Genomic DNA, 17186 nt, shown 5'->3' with positions numbered 1-17186 from the left:
ATACAAAGTCATTTGCTAAAATCTAGGATTAGAGCAAAATGGGTGATAGCCTTCTGCAAGAGCCTGGGCTTGGTGATTACAAAAGGCAGCTGAATTGGATGATTTCTGAACTATTTAATGGTTAAAAACGAATGGCCCTGTTAAGACTTGGAAGGCAGTCCTGTTACGTAACCGTTGGCTCTCTTCAGCAGAACGGCTCCCTCCCAGTGCGGTCTGACACAAGAACTGGAGGAAGCGTCGGGAGGCGGGATATCCAAGCTCCTGCTGGAGCAGCATGGTGTCCAGGAGAAAGCACAAAGTCAGAACTGGATGGAAATCCTACATCTGCCACCAACCTGCCAAGTGACTCTTGGCAGAGAATCCCTCACTTTCTCTGATCTCAGTTTCCACCACGTTTAGAATGAAGGACAGAACAGCATGGTGGTTAAGTGGGGGCCCTGGAGTGACTAACCACAGAGGATCTCAATCCCTCTGCTTCCCAGCCACATGCCTTCAGATCACTAACCTACCCTCTCTGGTCTAACTTTCCTCATCTGTATAATAGAGAGAGTGATAAGCACCAACTCCAACGGGTTGTTTTGAGAATTCAATCAGAAAATGCATGCAAGGGGTTCTTAGTGTGTGGCCCATAATAAGCCCTCAGTAAATGAGCTATTGTTGTTATTGTTACTATTATTCCCTCCCAAACATATTATAAAAAATATAAAAAATAGTCAGCCATGAGTAATAAGACACCACAGGCCAACAACTGAGATTATGGCTTGTTCAAGCCTAAGTGGGCTTCCAATGGCGACCACTTTCTTCCCAGAACCTAGAATAGTGCCTGGGGCTTTGGAAACACTCACCGAATGTGTGTTAAGTGAATAAACACGTGGATAAATGAATGAGGAAGGTGTAAATGAACAAACGTCTTGAAAGCTACTGCTGTGCCCTGACTGAGGTTCTCTGAGAGCTCTGGCAAGGCCTAGCTGCTACCAAGCACTGAGCATTGAAAGAGCGCCTGCAGTAGGGCTCTCCGGGTCTGCTGGCTGGCTGGGATGCTAACCAACTATTCCTATGAGTGCACAGCCCGCACTTAGGGGGATGATGCAACTCTCTCTGAAGATTCTGACTGCATATTTCAACCTCAAGGACTCAGGCCACTTGCTTGCTCCAGAAAGGGCTCCAGAGAGCAGACTTCTTACCAGTCTAAAAGAGCAGAGTGAGCAAGTAAGGAAGACTCAAGAGGGACTGGATTGGAATGGATGGCATTGTGAGGTCAGATCTACATAGTACCATCTGAATATCTGGTGCAAGATACCCCCCCCCCCCATCAGATACATCCCTCATCGGCTTGGATTACTACAAAACCAATGCTCCCAACAGAGCCTAACCCACAGACAGCTTGTCATGCAGCAGTGTTCTCCAAATTCCGTCATTCTGATGCCACTTTTGGAACTATCTTACCCTTGGCACCACCTGTACTATTATTGACTGAACCCTCATCTTTAAACCAACTCACCGAAAAAAAATTCAAGTTATTTTTTTAATGAAATTTAAACCACTGTGGTAAATGAAAAACCAGTATCGCCTGCCCTAAATCAGAGGTAATCGTAAAAATAAACACTTGGAAACAAAATATTGTCATTAAAATGGAGCTAGCCACCAATGCTCTCCTTAGCTTTGGGTTTTGGGCCTGTGCTCTCTCTGTTAGAAAGAGAAGTGAGCATGGGATCGCATAAAAATGTGCCAGCCCCTAGCGAAGCCTTCCTCCTTCAGGCATTTTGAAAGACTGAAAAAGAATGAAAAAAGGAGTAAGTTTCTCATGATGTGAGTCCATGTTTTTGGAGCCATGTTCATGCACCACGTACAATCGTTGCAGGCTGGAGAAACAGCAGAACTTTCTCATGCTCGTGATGGTGAGCCTCTTTGCAGTCCTCACTAACTGAGGTTTCTTGTTTCTGAATGCAATTAAAATACACATTTCCTTGATTCTGAGATGCACTGCAAAAAGTCTATAATCAGGACGCGTCTTACCATCAGCTGGTTTTTATTAGCCACTTTTACTAGTGCTTTAATAGTATCTTTTCTTTTTTATCTGAGAAGCTGTTATGAGATTGATGACACATCTCATAATGAGGGTGACTCAGAGTCAAGAAAATACCGTACACCTTAACAGGGCCAACATAAATGAGCCTCTGTTTGGACGCCAAGACAACACAACAGCCTTGCCTTCTCCCAATTGTGTTCATCTGATAAAGACATTACAATAGCAAGCTATTATGATCTATAACCCTCTGCTGGAACACTCACACATTCTTGGCCTTGAACGCTTGAGCAAAATGCTGCACGCTACGGAGCAGAGCAAGGTCCAGGGTCATTGCTTCTACCTTGGCTTTACGCTGGAATGAGAAAAAATAAAAAGAAATGATAAATAACAGCAAGTTTAGTTCATGGTATCAAGTTACAGCAAATGTGTTATGGAACATGTCGGAATTCCCCTGTTTAATATTAGACGCCCAGAGAGAATATAAATCATCAGAATGAATGGAAGAACAAGGCTTTTACTGCCAAGTTTAGGGAGGATGTGAGGCTGGGACGCTGCTAAAACTACAGGCTGGGGGTTGTGCTGTTTCACTCAGTGCACAGAAGAGGCTCCAAAGGGTCTTCAGGCTCACATATCTCCTCTTAATCTGCGTCCTAAAAAACCGTAAAGATGGTGGAACACCAGGACAAAGCCTGGCTCGTGCAGGAATTCAATAGATAACATTTCCATCAAAAAAGCTGCCATCCAGGTTTGGAAATAATTGCACTAAGCCTGCATCAAAAATTAAACACAATTCATTTACAGAAAGTACAAAAGTAAGGGGCCTGGCCCCATGGCGTAGTGGTAAAGTTCATGCACTCTGCTTTGGCGTCTTGGGGTTCACTGGTTTGGATCCTGGGCACAGAGCTACATACCACTCATCAAGCCATGCTGAGGCAGCATCCCACATACAAAATGGAGGAGGATTTGCACAAATGTTAGCTCAGGGCCAAGCTTCCTCACCAACAAGAAAGAAAGAAAGAAAGAAAGAAAGTACAAAAGCAAGCAAAACTCATTTATACCAATGAATCCAGGTTGACCTTAATCCCCTTGGTTTAGTTACCCAGAAAAGTCTATAAACAGGTGGGGCACATGTGGATGATAATGATGCTAATAATGGCTACTGACCATTCAGAGCCCACCATGGGCTGGGTGGTTATAGGGACCATCACATTTCATCCTCACAACAACTGAAAGATGAGTTATATTTTCCTATTTTACAATGTGGCATCTTATAAGCAATCACAGAGCTAAGAAGTGGGAGCAGGAAGCATTGACCTCAAGTAGGTCTGACACTAAAGCCCAAGTTCCCTCCTGGAAAGAAACTAGAAAACTGGAGCAGTCCGAGTTTGAAGCAATCATGTTCCCCTGCACAGCCTCCTAGCACAATTCTAGAAAGATCAGCGTTGCCTTTCACCCTTGCCTTATGTTTAAGGAGCACTCCCAACTGTTAAGTCTGGCTGGACTTCAGGGTGTGCGATTAAATACTATCACTTCTTAGATGTATTTCCTCCGAAAGACATGCAGCCAAGAATGCCAGGCCACCTGCCTGTTCAGGTGAGAAGAGTCCCATAAAACAAATGGTGAACTCGGGAATTCATGTCTAGACAGTGATGCTAAAGTAAGACTAGGGGGAATAACATGATACCTCGAAGGCTAGGAAGGGGGTGAAACAGCACTACTGAGAACATCCTCCACCGGAACTGTCTTCCTCAGGGATGGAGACAAACTGTGCTGAGATGCTCAGTGTACCTGCCGCAGTTTATCTTGGCCGCCTCGGTCCTGGGCTCCAACCCAGCACCCGAACCTTGAACAATAAACGTCAGGCAGAGACAGCTGGGAAGCACACTGACTTCGGGCCATTAAACATTTCTGAGCCTCAGTTTCCTCATTTATAAAAGGCGAGCATTAGTTATCTACTCACAGAGTTGTTAGAACAAGTATAAAGCACCTAACATCTTGCTCAGAAGAGAGAAGGTATGTAACAAATGTAACTAGAAGGAGACAAGATGTCGTTGAGCCAAACTCTCCCTGATGCCACTTCGCAATAAATGGTGGTTTGGGTGAGTTACAGTGCAGCATGGTGGATGAAGTGACGTTAAATGGTACCCAAGGGTCCTCCCTGAAGACCACATCAGACCAGACTGCTGTTAGATCCTGGAGGATCCAGGTCATGTCTGCTAACAAAGCCCAGTTTTAGGGAAAGGAGTATAGAGTGATTAGATGACTTCCCCAAACCCCCACAGCATATCAGTGCCAAAGGAAAGTTGATCAACGTAGATTTAAATGTCTCCGCTAACAGTGCCAGATGAACAAACATGCAGATTTTGCAAGAAGAAGGAGAAGCATTTAACCTATTCCAGGAAAAGGGGAAAGTGCCAACACATGGATGTTGTTAGAGTTTCCTAAGAACAGGGAACATCAGAGCTAGAGGGTCCACAGTAAGGCCAGGCCTCACCCCTCATCCTACAGAGAAGGAAATTGCCACCAGGAGAAGAGAATGCACTTGAGTGGTGTTGCACCTTGCACAGAGAGTTTGGGCTGCCAGATGAGGAGCAAAACTCGGCTCGCTTTCTGTCTGAATAATCAATATTTATCTGATGGCTTAAAATCTCTTGGGAGTGGGAAGTCTGTCAATGGCTAACTTTTATTCTCCATGGATTCTTATGCCTCATAAACGCTCAACTACCCGATTTGACACTCAAAGTTGGCAAATAAAGTGGCCTTTCCCCCTCAAGCTGCCTCCTCTGGCCCCAGCCTCACTTGGCTTGGAGCCTGACCCTTACTGCCTACACAGAATCTTACAGAACTTTGAATGTATCACAAGAGGAAAGTCAGATAGTCATTCTGTTGGGGAAGGGGTGGTAAAGACATTGTTCCTCTCAGACAAGCCCCCTATGGAAACGCCAAAGGACGTGCAGGCTACATATTATAAAAATGCATGTATATATTTCCCACATAAAACAGGCAGAACATTACCAGATGGTGACCCCAAAGCAACATTCCAATGAGAATGATGGCACGGCCAAGTGGGCCAGTACATTCTTCTGTATGTGTAACTTACAATGAGTAAGTTGTCTTTTGCCCCCCTGCTCCCCTTCACTTTAAAATAAAGCATACAGCTGCCACTACCAATAAGAACAAAATCAGAACATATACATCCAGGGGGAACAAGAGGTCACAAGCCATCAAGAAGTTCAGCAGACTAATCCACAGGCTGTGGCTTACTAGGCTCCTGGGGACAGTGATTCAAGTCCACACACTATTACTCAGGTAATTCTCTGCTCTCTGTATCAGGTTTCCTGTTTCTGCTACTGACCCTGAGAAATGCAGAGAAACTGTGTGCAGTCCAGTGAAGGGAAAACGCAGCTTTTAGAATTAGGGTGTGTATATGTTTGTGTGTGTGTTAGGGGGCTTGCTCTTCTGATTATCTGACAAACTTAGGAACATTATAGAAATGTTTATCATGAGAGAGGCAGGAGGCTCGATCGGCCAATCTAGGCTTTCCTGCCAAGTCTGGCCATGAATCTGGGACTGACCACAATTCACTTTCTTGGTTTAACACATGAACTGTTTATTCTTGTTGTTAACTTTGATTTGGAATTAGTTTTAGACTCACAAGAGGTGACAAAAATAGTACAGAGAGTGCCCATATACCTATGTCCCACCATCGCCCAATGGTGACATCTTACTCATGTATAGCACATTATGAAAACCACAAAATCAACACGGAAACAATGCAATTCATTAGACTGCAGACATTACTTGGATTTCACCAGTTCGGTGATGCACTCATTTTCTCTTATTTGGAATATCTTTTTGTACAATTCTATGGCATTTTATCACATGTATTGATTCCTGTAATCATCACCACAGTCAAGATACAGAACAATTCCATCACCACTAAGGAATCGGTAAGTTTGATGTTAAATTCTTATATGCCTTCTGGAATATGAAAAGTTCAGGCCTATTTGGCCAGAATCTGCTCTCTGGATTGGCAAAACAAACATATATACAAAGTCCTAGGTTAAAACCCTTTTGTAGCTTGGAATGGTCAACAAGATATGGTCCAAATTCCTTAGCATGGTTCACACAAGTGCCTGTGTATCAACCAGGATGTGCTTCAGTAAGGAACAGCCTCAAAACCTCAATGTCTTAAAACAACCAAGGATTACTACTCGCTCACACTTCTGGCCCATCCTGGATCAATGGAGCCATGTTAATTGTGATTCGCCAGGGGCCCAGACAGATGGAGCCTTTACCTTCTATAATATCACCAGCCTCTACAGTGCAGGGAAGAGAATGCAGTGAGCTGCACACTGGGTTCTCAAAGGCTTCCACCCAGCAGTGACAGATGTCACTTCTGCTCACATTTCATTGGCAGAGCAAGTCATGTAGCTATGCTTAGCTTCAGGAAGATGCAACCCTCCATGTGCCCAGAAGGAGGAGAAATGGAAATATATATATATATATATACACACACACACACATAGTGAAGAACACTAACAACTAACACACAGTCCATGACTTGGCCCTGTCTACCACTCCAGGCTTATTTCAGGCCATGTCCTGCTTCATACTTCCATTACTTAGAGAAAAATTTAGAAAAGATAGATGAATATAGACCCCTAAAAAGATCTACAACCCCATTATCCAAAAATAAGCTGTTAGCATTCCATATGTCCCTCCCTTCCTTCCTATCTATCCATTAATCCATCCATCATCTGTCCATCCATCCAATCATCCATCCACTTAGCTTTATTTAGCCAGAAAGAACTCCAGACTAAGAATTTTAAATCTTAAAATGCTATAAAATGCTTCTCTCAACCCTTCCCCAAATCCTCACTCTTTTCTCTAATCACGCCAGTACATAAACTTTCATCTCAGGCAAAATAAGAATGTAAATTTATTTTAAATTATGTATACAGATGCTGGTAATCACTATTTTAAAACAGAACCGCACAGGTGGCATTCCACACATGAAGCATCAGGCAACTTCTAAGTAGCTGAGAAGCTCACCTGCTCCCAACACTCCAGGCTCAGCCAGAAAGACGTAGTAATTAAGCAACCCACGTGCTCTTCTTCCGTTTCCCTGGGATCCAGGGACACTTGCTGGTGGCATAGATCACTGACACCCCTCAATAGACCAAGTCTTCTTGGTCTATTCTTTATTTTAAGTTCCAAAACCTGTCTCAGTGACTCGAGTCTGTAAATGCAGAATCAAAGGGGTTGCTTGCTGCTGTTATGCAAGAGTGCTCTCTCATCCCATTTTATGACTATAAATTAGCCAAGTGTGACTCAGATGTGATACCGCCTGAAACCAAAGGAACCATATGGGGATTGTGCGGTATTTAAACAGAGAAATGGGGAGATACTGCCATTCACAGCACAGACGGTAGAGCCAGGCTGACTTGGAGCCACAGTCCAGCACGACCACATCACTGGCAGTGTCACTTCAGGAAAGCTACTTGAATGCTCTGGGCCTAAGTGACATATTTGAAAACGGGCATTTGACCAGCATGAGTAAAGATTAGATATTATGTATATGTATACGTGGTATGAAGCACATAAATGATAACTATTATTATCTTTATGAGGAAGGCCACTGCTAAAAAATGATGCTCCTGGTTTTTCAAGAATAAAGTATATTAGTAATTGTGGCCTCCCTTCTTTATTTCATGAAATTAATATACATAGCTCAGAGAAAGTTTGAACAGCAACTCTGTAATGGAGGTTAACACATGACCCCAGAGCACGAGGAAGGAAGCTCATGGAATCCGCTTGAGGCCATGGTACCCCAGTTCCCAAACTCAATGATTGTTTTGAACCTAAAAGGTGGTGGTTAAGGCCGTGGACTCAAGCTGGACTACCTGGGTCTGAATCCCAGCTCCAGCACTTTGCAGCTGGGCAAGTTACTTCTCCTATTTGTGCACTGTTTTTCCTTCTGTAAAAGGGAAATAATAATAGCATGTGCCTTCTAGGAAATGAGGTCATATATGTAAAGCATTTGCAATAGTGCCTGACACTTGATAAGTACTCTATAGTTGTTAGCAATGAATATCATTATGATTGTTTTTGTTGTTGTTTTTGACGATGCATATTCCACAGATTCCATTCTCCTTCACTTCTTTTTTTTCCCCTGTCATTGCAACATGCAAGAGGAAGTAGTTCATATCCATAATCTGCTTACCATCAATGAAAGAACAAAAAACGTAAAATCTCATGATAATAGGCCTTTCAAAAACCATATATAATTTGAATGACGAAGCATAGTTTAAAAACAAATTATTATTTCAAGTCATCATTAATTGTAAACTGCTTGTGAATTAGCTGGGAGTATATCGATGAATTTCCTCCACTAGCCAATTTCTCCCCGTAATGAACCCAAAGTATCTGGTCTGGGAACGAAGCTGTTGGGTGTTATGGAACATGCTCAGTGAAATCAAGTGAGTATGCTTCTAAATGCTCTCATCTTCAAGATGCATGAGGCTTGCTTCCTCCACTCAGCTTGACCAAAGAATCCCCAGTGCACATTTTCGACACAATCCTAGTCTAGCAGCAGGGGAGAGCAGCTCTTTATTAAGTTGTGTTGAAAGCACCACCCCTGAGCTGGTCAAAAAGAAGAGCACGCACTGTTCTTAGAGGTGGAAGGATGGAGAAATCCAGATGTGCTCAATGGGCACAGGGAGCCTAGTCTCCCATACGCCCAGAGGAAACTCTCTTTCATCTATGAGGATTCAGCACATGCAACTGCAGATGCAAGATTAACTGTTTAAGGGCAATTAGCTCTTGTGTGTTCTCATTTGAAGAAGCCGATCTATGCAGATTTGATGGGTGTGTGCCTACCTCTCCCTCACACTTACATAGGACTTCATTTCTGGGTTTCCCTAAAAGAAGATCTCATTTACTACACACATTTATTGATAATAAAAGCTGAAAAAATAATGAGTACCTATGATATGTTTGGCATTTATTTTTCATTTAATAGTAATATGAAAAATCTTTTGAAGTATGTACATATCATTTCCCCCATTTTACAGACTAGAAACCAGAGGCTGATACAGTTTAAAGGGGCATAGCCAGTAAGACACGGATCCAGGTTTCCAAGTGATGTGGCTTCGCTGGAATACCACGCTGCACGGCACCCCTATCACCATGTTCGTCAACATATAACACCAAGAAGCTATAAAGAAATTAACATCACCTATATATTCTTATTTGTGTCTATTTTATATCATATTTATTTTATGCATTTAGTATTTACAAGAGAAGCCTATTGCTGAAAGGGAAAATGTAACCAAGGCAATAATCTACATTCAGAGCTTATTGCTAATGGCATCCTGCAAATTCTAATCCAATGGGCCTTAATTGCATTATGCTGATGTCTCTCACCCTTTCACTTTACATACTCTCAGTCCTGATTTTATGTTCCGAACCCTTAAATAGGAGTCGTCACATTTACAACAGCAAGAGACACTGGCACTGAGCATATTATTGACATGACATTATTCACTCTACTACAATACAGACCTAACTAAACTGGTTTAATAATTCATCAATATCCTTTGTGGAACTTCATAACATTAATTTCTCCAGTAGTATTTAAGTGATGTTAATGGTGGCAATGGATGGCAGCATCTTTGCTGGGTAATGCAGGAACGGATTGACATCTGCATCTACTTTCGACTCTGTACCTCTCAGTCAACAACCCAAACCAGTATTGTGACTAAGTCTGATGGGGAGTTTGCCCAATCTTAGCCAAGCCTAAAGATTTAAAGGATGCACTGATAATTGCTCTTTCGGATAGGGCACTCAAGGAAAAAGGAGAGTTTGAGAGTCTTTCTCCGGCTCTGCACATTTGTACCAGTCTGTACACCATCGCGCATTTAACAAGAAAACCGCTCTTAGAGCAGATTCCACATTCCGAAATAGGGAACCAAATCAAAAATGATCCTAAGTAAAGCCCTGGGTTTTTTTTAAAGCCTTGAAGGATAGGGGCTGAGTTTGTCATCCCTAACCTTCAGATCAACCCTGACTCCTGGGCCCCCACGAGCGCCCCCCAATCCTGCCCTCCCCTGCCAAAATACACAAACACTCCTAATAAGAAAATCATGACAACTCTTTTTTCATTATATACAGGTCAAAATTTTTGCCTTGTGTTGCTGAAACTCAATTTATAAAATAACTGTATCAATATCTATAGGTAATTGTGAGGCTGATTCAAGGAGAAATTGCACCGGATAACAGCTTATTTAATTTGGTATATGAGTTACGTGCCCCATAAAGCAAAACTATTAAAAATGCTTAGACAGTAATTGGCAATATTTTGCACTCTGGATAAAAAACGCTTATCTTGCCAGAAACTAACAAGAGAGGGAAAATATTCGAAAACCTTCCAATTTCCCTCTATGCAATGTATTCACTTTGCAGCTTAAAAACAGTTTAAGGAAGGACAGCGAATGGCACGGGAGTTTGGCAGTCAACATGATTGTGCATTTATGCCTTGCTATGGAAGAAAGAGCCTTTTTTCATAGTGAATTTTTCATTCTAATGTAAGTGATGATTTACGTTAACTATAGGTAAAGCATAGTTACATTTTCCTGAAGGATTGCAGGCAAGTAAAGAGTACGACAATAAGTTGAAGCGTAAAAGCTTTCTCTGTCATAATATTTATTATAATGGCATATAAAATAGCTGAAATAAATAATAGATGACTAAAGGTAAATTCATATGATAAAGAATCCTTCAGCAGAAACCATTACTTTTGACTGCTCTAGCTTTATACACAGTTGAAGACTCTTAATAAACAGGCCCTATATCTTATGTAAGTACTGGAAACATCAAAGATGTGCTTAAAAGGCAACATACTGGACATCAGCTAATTTACTGTATAATTATATTCTCAACAGGAACAGTCTATATATTTTGAATATTTAATAGCTGTGTTCTTAATGAAACGTGTTAAGCAGTGGAACCCCCTACTTTGGGGAAATCGCTGATAAAAGAAAAATCAGTGCCCCCCCTCCTAGATTCAGACCGAGGGGCATAGCTCAAAATACAAAGATCTGGGGCCTGTTGATTATCTGGTGAGAGGTCAACAGTTGTTAGTTACGTTGAATAGAAAACAGAAAAACAAGATTTGCCTGCTCTGGTTTAGAAGATTCTGAATTCCACATGAAGGACTCACAAAGTTTGAAAGAGCCCCAAATGGAGAGAATCATACATGGATAGGCCAGCATCTATCTCATAGGTTCTCAACCAGGGGCATTCTAACCCCCAGGGGCCACGTGGCAAACTCTGGAGATATTTCTGGTTGCCACAACTTGTTGGAGGGGGGCATTGATATCTGATGGGTACAGACGAGGGATGCTGCTAAATATCCTACGATGCAAAAGATAGCCCCCCAGAACTAGCCGAAGATGTCACTAGCACCGAGGTTGCATATCTGAGTTTGGTGAGAAGAACTTTGATTCACCCTAAGTGGTCTTCAGCTATTTAAATTTATCTTTAGTTGTAAAAGTAAAACTGGCTCACTGACAAAAGTACAAATAATGCAGAAGTGCATAATGCAGACAGTGAAAACATCTCCCAAATCCCACTGCCCCAAGATCAACACAGTGACAGCCTGATGCAAATCCTTCCAGAATATATCTTCTACGCATGTTTTTCTACAAACATAGTATTGTAGCTCGTGGTCTTTTACAGTCTGGTTTTCCCCAGTGAACACATAATTGAATATATCTAAATAGAGCTCTACCCCTCTTCTTTCCAACCAGTATGGTTAGCCCATTGTTAGCTTTGTACTTAAATTTCTGATGCCTAACCTCCCTTACCTGTAAAAATAGAAAGAATAGAAGAACCTCGTCCTTGGGATTACTGTGAGAATTCGATGAGATACTATCCCTGGAAAACACCTTAAACAGATATGTGGAAGTGTGAACTATTGTTCTTGTCGTAATTAATATTATTTTTTGTAGTTTCCAGATTTTGTTATTGAAAGCAATGTTGCATTACCTATACTTTGCAATATATAATTTTTTTATATAAGATAAGTTCTTAGAAGTAGAATTGCTAGGTCAAGAAATATCTACATTTTAAATTTTGATAGATTTTTGCTGGGAGTCCTCCAAAAAGGTTGTAGTAATTTCCATTCCCAAGAACACTGCAGGAGAGTAGGAAAGAAAACCAAAACAACCAATAATTCACACTGACGTTTATAGTAAATTAAAAATGCACAATTTTATTTCTCTATCTCTAATACCTGGTACACAGTGAGTAGCACAGAGTAGGTTTTCGAGACAGCCTTCAATTTAGAAAATGAATGACTTGTAACATACCACCAAACTTGGGACAAATTTGTAAGTACATAGAAATAAAAGTAACTGGTGATGCTGGCAGCAATGATTTTCGATAAGCCATATTTGGAAAGGCAGGCATTTCTCCTGGTGCTTCAGGCTGCCTGGCTGAGCACCTGCCTCTCAGAAGTTGGCCACACTGTGTGATGATGGACATGAGCTTGCTATGCAAAGCATGAGTAAACATGTAATAGTATCATCGTGCTTGAGGAGTGACCACGACAGTTATCTTTAATTTATGGATGAATCTAAAGAGAGAAATCTTGCAGAAGTTCTGCAGAAGTAAGGCAGGATATTCAACAGATAAACTAGAAAAGATTTTAAAAAACTAAATGCTTCAGAGAGAAATGAAGTTTCTTCTATGTAGCTCAGCAGCCTCTTATAGTTTTTAACCAAAACATCCATAAAGGCAGAAAAAGATGAGACTCAACACAATACACACACAAAAGAGAAGTCACAGTCAAGTTATCCCCAAATTTCGTGCATCTTTTACATTAGCTACAGGACCAAATAAATACACTTAAAACAGAATTGAAGAAGGAATTGAAATAACAATAACAGGGAAGTGTTTGTTTTTCTTCTTTATGGAAGAGAGGATTTTATTGAGCCATTAAATCATGTACGGTCTGGTTTTTTTGGTTAAAATGATAGAGACATTACATAGCTTTACACTTTGTAAGAGAATATTTAGATATGTATGTGAAAATTTCAAAGTAACTGCAAAAGAAAGAGGGAAGGAAGGGGAAGAGGAAGGGAAAAGGAAGGAAATGGAAGGGAAGGGAGGAAGAATCTTTAGCTTCTAAATCAGCAGCAGGGAAAATAAATGATGTATGGGGTGCATGGGATATAAAGAAACTAGATCAACCCCAAAAATTATCAAACAGAATTAAAAATAATAATAGAGGAAAACAGTTGGTAGAGAAGAAATACAAAATGAAATTCAGAAATTAGAACAAATATATCCATAATCACAAGAAATACACATGGACTTGAATTCAGATAGTAAAAGGCATAAACCAACAGACTAGAATTTAAAAACTACCTCTATGTTATATAAAAAAGATATACAATGGATAAAATTAGTGCCTTTCAAATCAGTTCCCCCCTTTCCACAGTATGGGATTGTGCTGAGAAGGCTGACCAGCCAGGAACTACACTCCCCAGCCTGCACTGAGGTGGGTGGGCCATCTAGGTTTCCACCAATGGCCTGTGAGTGGAAGAGTGGGTAACTCCTGGGCTGTTCCTCATGTGACCTGGGTTCCCCACCTTCTCTTTCTCCTTCCATAAGATGAATGTAGGGTACAACAATTTCCCAGGGGACAGTGGGGCCACTAGATTAAAGGAGCTTGGATACTTAATTCACCAAATGGACAACAGCCACCTGTTGATCAGGGACCCCCTGTAGATCTGTGTCATACCTGGAAATCATTTGGTAAAACTGTTCTCCATCATAACTTGACAGGCAGATCTAGGACCTCCCAAGCCTGAAGCTTGAGAGAAGAGCCAGAATGTCAGTGTGTGTTGACTGCTCCATGCTGCTTTCACCAAGAGAGTACAAGAAAGTGATATGCTCAGGGAGGAAGAATCATCCAGTTTGCAAGCAGAAATGAAATTTGTGGCATTATAGAGTTGAAAAAGCTAATAGATTCTGGAGCCCAAACAGCATAAAATAAGCCTGAAAAAGTCTTTGACAGACAAAAGCCCATTATGATGTCTGAATTAACTCAAATAATTCGGCCCAGCAGCATATACCAGATGAATGATACTACTTTTCCACTCGAGCCTGTTAGTCCAGAGAGCTTCACGGTAGTTGCTACTGAGTCCAAAGAGAAAGAGAAAGAGAGAGAGAGATGCAGAGAAAGAGTCAGGCAGGCCTGTGAGGTTTCCAGGGACTGTCTGACAGCTTAACCAGGGCTGCTTCAGGAAATAAAGTTCAAACAGGAGCTGAGGAAGGGGAGCCTGTGAAGAGTGGCAGAGAGAGGTCAACATTCACACGCTGATTCAAAGCAGTCAAGGGCTGTCCTGTCCTCTCAGTGCGTGAAGCACGCTGGTGTGGGATTCAGCACGTGGCCACGTTCATATCTGACTTCCTCTGTGGTCTCCTCTCTTGAAGCCAAATGGGACAAATGAATCACATTGGGTAATTCTGTTAAAAGCCAGCTAAGTTACAGACTGCATGTTTTCAGAAGAGCATCTCAGACAGCATTAGGGTGGGGAGGGGCAGCGCGGGTCACACCACCTTACAGATGTCCATTAGAAGCCACTTTGGAATGGCGTGCATGCTAAAGCAGCTTGGCCTTAGTGCAAGCTCTCCCTGCCTCTTCAATATTTATAAACAGCCTCTTCCCTTGTCCCTTTGGCTTGACGATATCAATGTTCTTGACAGGCAGAGCTGCTCCCCGCACTGTGAAGGGGTGGCCCACAGCTTTCACCTCGGTACAGGCAGGCTCTGGTCCATTAGGTCCTTTTTCCTAAAGGAGATCACTGACTTTATGAGGCTGCACTCCTTTCTGGGGTACCAGGTCTGCAATGCAACCCCCAGAAGGATCTGCGGGTGTTATGGCTGAGGGTCACATTTTCTAGTTAATCCAAGTGTCACCTTTCATCCCTCATCTAGGACCTTAGCACAACCTTCCCCCATATAAATTTACCAAATCCATTCTACGAGGCAAACACCAACTGTTAATTAAACACAAAATTTTGAGGACCTACTCTCTGGAAGATACTCTTCAGGGAAGAGACAATCACAGCCTTGGCCACATTTTACCCTGCTGAGCCCTAACAAAGTAGACCTAATTACCTGCATTTTATAAACAAAACAAAGGCTGAGAAAGCACAAAAAATCGGCTCAAAAATCATATAATTAGTAGCTGCCAGAACTGGGATTTCATTTCTCCCTCCACTCTGATAAGCCAATTCTCCTTATGAGATAGTACTCCTGTCTCTGTGCCAGAACTTTCTGTCCAACCCTAAAAGCATCAGAGTCCAGGAGATTATGGTGGGGTGAAAGGTACTTCACTCCCAAGAATGTTGTTCCTTCCATGAACCCAAAGCCTTTTATACTTTTTTGTTTTATTTTGACCATTAAACTTTTAACTTTATGATGAAAAAACCAGCTAACTTCAACCTTTCCCCTCCCCCCTCCCCCAGGCTTTGGATTAACCAAGTTTGATAACTAAGTCATGTGTAATTTGAATTGTTTACATATGTGTAGAAGTAAGACGCTGATCGAACCACTTGCTCATTTCTGATTTGGTGGAACACACTTTTCTTTCCAAATGGCCATGAGTCCTCTAGAACAGAAGGCAGCAAACTTTTTCTCTAAGGGGCCAGACAGTAAGTATGTTAGGTTTTGCAGGCCATACAAACTATTCAACTTGTAGCATGAAAGCAAAAGCCACCAGAGAGCACATTAAATGAATGGGCGTGGCCACGTTCCAATAAAAGTTTATTTACGAAAACAGGTATTGGGGTGGATTTCCTCCCAGCTGAGCACAGTCTGCTGATCCCTATTTTAGAACAAGAGTCAATAAGTTGGGTGTGCTTCCTGAAGTCTGACAGTCTTATAATTAATATCATTTGCAAATTCCAATGAATGTAGGAGAAAAAGGGAAAACATCATACCACAGCTTACAGTGCGTGTTGTTTTATCACACAGGCCATTTGATAAAGATACAGAAAAAAGGGGCTGGCCCGGTGGTGCAGCAGTTAAGTGCGCACGTTCCGCTTCAGCAGCCTGAGGTTCGCGGGTTTGGATCCGGGGTGGAGACACGGCACCGCTCGGCAAGCCATGCTGTGGTAGGTGCCCCACATAAAGTAGAGGAAGATGGGCATGGATGTTAGCTCAGAGCCAGTCTTCCTCAGCAAAAAGAGGAGGATTGGTGGCAGATGTTAGCTCAGGGCTAATCAAAAAAAAGAAAAAAAAAGATACAGAAAACACACAACACAAAGAGTACAAACAGTATGTAGAATTAAGGATGTACAATGGACTTAGCAGCGAGCATCTGTTAACATTGCTCCTTGCAAAATGTCTCGTATTAAATAATCTAAATTTCAGGAGTAGTACACTTTGTAAGTATCAGCACTAAATAGTCCCTGTGATTCCACATGTCTGCTTGAACACGGAACCTTTATGAAATATATTTTGGCATCTCTAGTTTATAAAAACCTGTCAAAAAAAATTAGGAGTCTCTAGACATTTGCCAAGTATGTCAATCCTTGGGCATTTAGGGTGTGAAGAATAGACACTTTTCACTGAGCTTAAAGATATGCTCCCAGATCTGCTAAAGATTCTTTCCAGCATCTGAACAACAAGCATCATATCACAAGGCCCGTCTTGGCGACTGGGAATGCGGGCATGGTACTTCTGTCGTGTTCATATGCATTTATATTGCCGAAAAACCAAAACAAAACAAAGCAATGCTTCTAATGAAAAGAGAACTCCACGCTTTCTTCTTTATGTGAGAGAAAAAAGCTGCAAACGTAGACATAGAGGTTGGGGAGACATTTTTGGTGGGGCAGGCAGAAGTACACGCAAACAAAACAAACAGTGAAAACATGAAATAAAGAGATTTGCTCACAAAAGAGTTACTAATGAAGCCATTTCATCCATGTTCTGGAATTTTTCTAAATCAAATGATAGCAGTAGATTAAGAGTGATTGACAGACTATAGCCAGTCCATAAAGTAGTAAGAATTGCAGGCCACACTAACATTCAGGGGAATTCATGCCTTCTGCTGGGGGTGGGGGGGCAAGATGGTCCTTCC

General features: G+C 41.8%; 1 protein-coding gene across 7 annotated transcripts in view; it reads right to left on the bottom strand.

Annotated features, from left to right (window-relative positions):
* WWOX (WW domain containing oxidoreductase) overlaps window positions 1-17186 on the bottom strand; it is a 933724-nt gene that overhangs the window by 694050 nt on the left and 222488 nt on the right. For all 7 annotated transcript variants that reach the window (XM_046683790.1, XM_046683791.1, XM_046683793.1 and 4 more), the window contains exon 6: window positions 2293-2381. In XM_046683790.1, coding sequence (XP_046539746.1) covers window positions 2293-2381 — 89 coding nt within the window. The remainder of the gene's footprint in view (window positions 1-2292; window positions 2382-17186) is intronic.

The sequence above is a fragment of the Equus quagga genome, chromosome 13 (assembly GCF_021613505.1).
Source record: "Equus quagga isolate Etosha38 chromosome 13, UCLA_HA_Equagga_1.0, whole genome shotgun sequence".
Lineage (NCBI taxonomy): Eukaryota > Metazoa > Chordata > Mammalia > Perissodactyla > Equidae > Equus > Equus quagga.
This window is presented reverse-complemented; position numbering and strand designations above follow the sequence as displayed.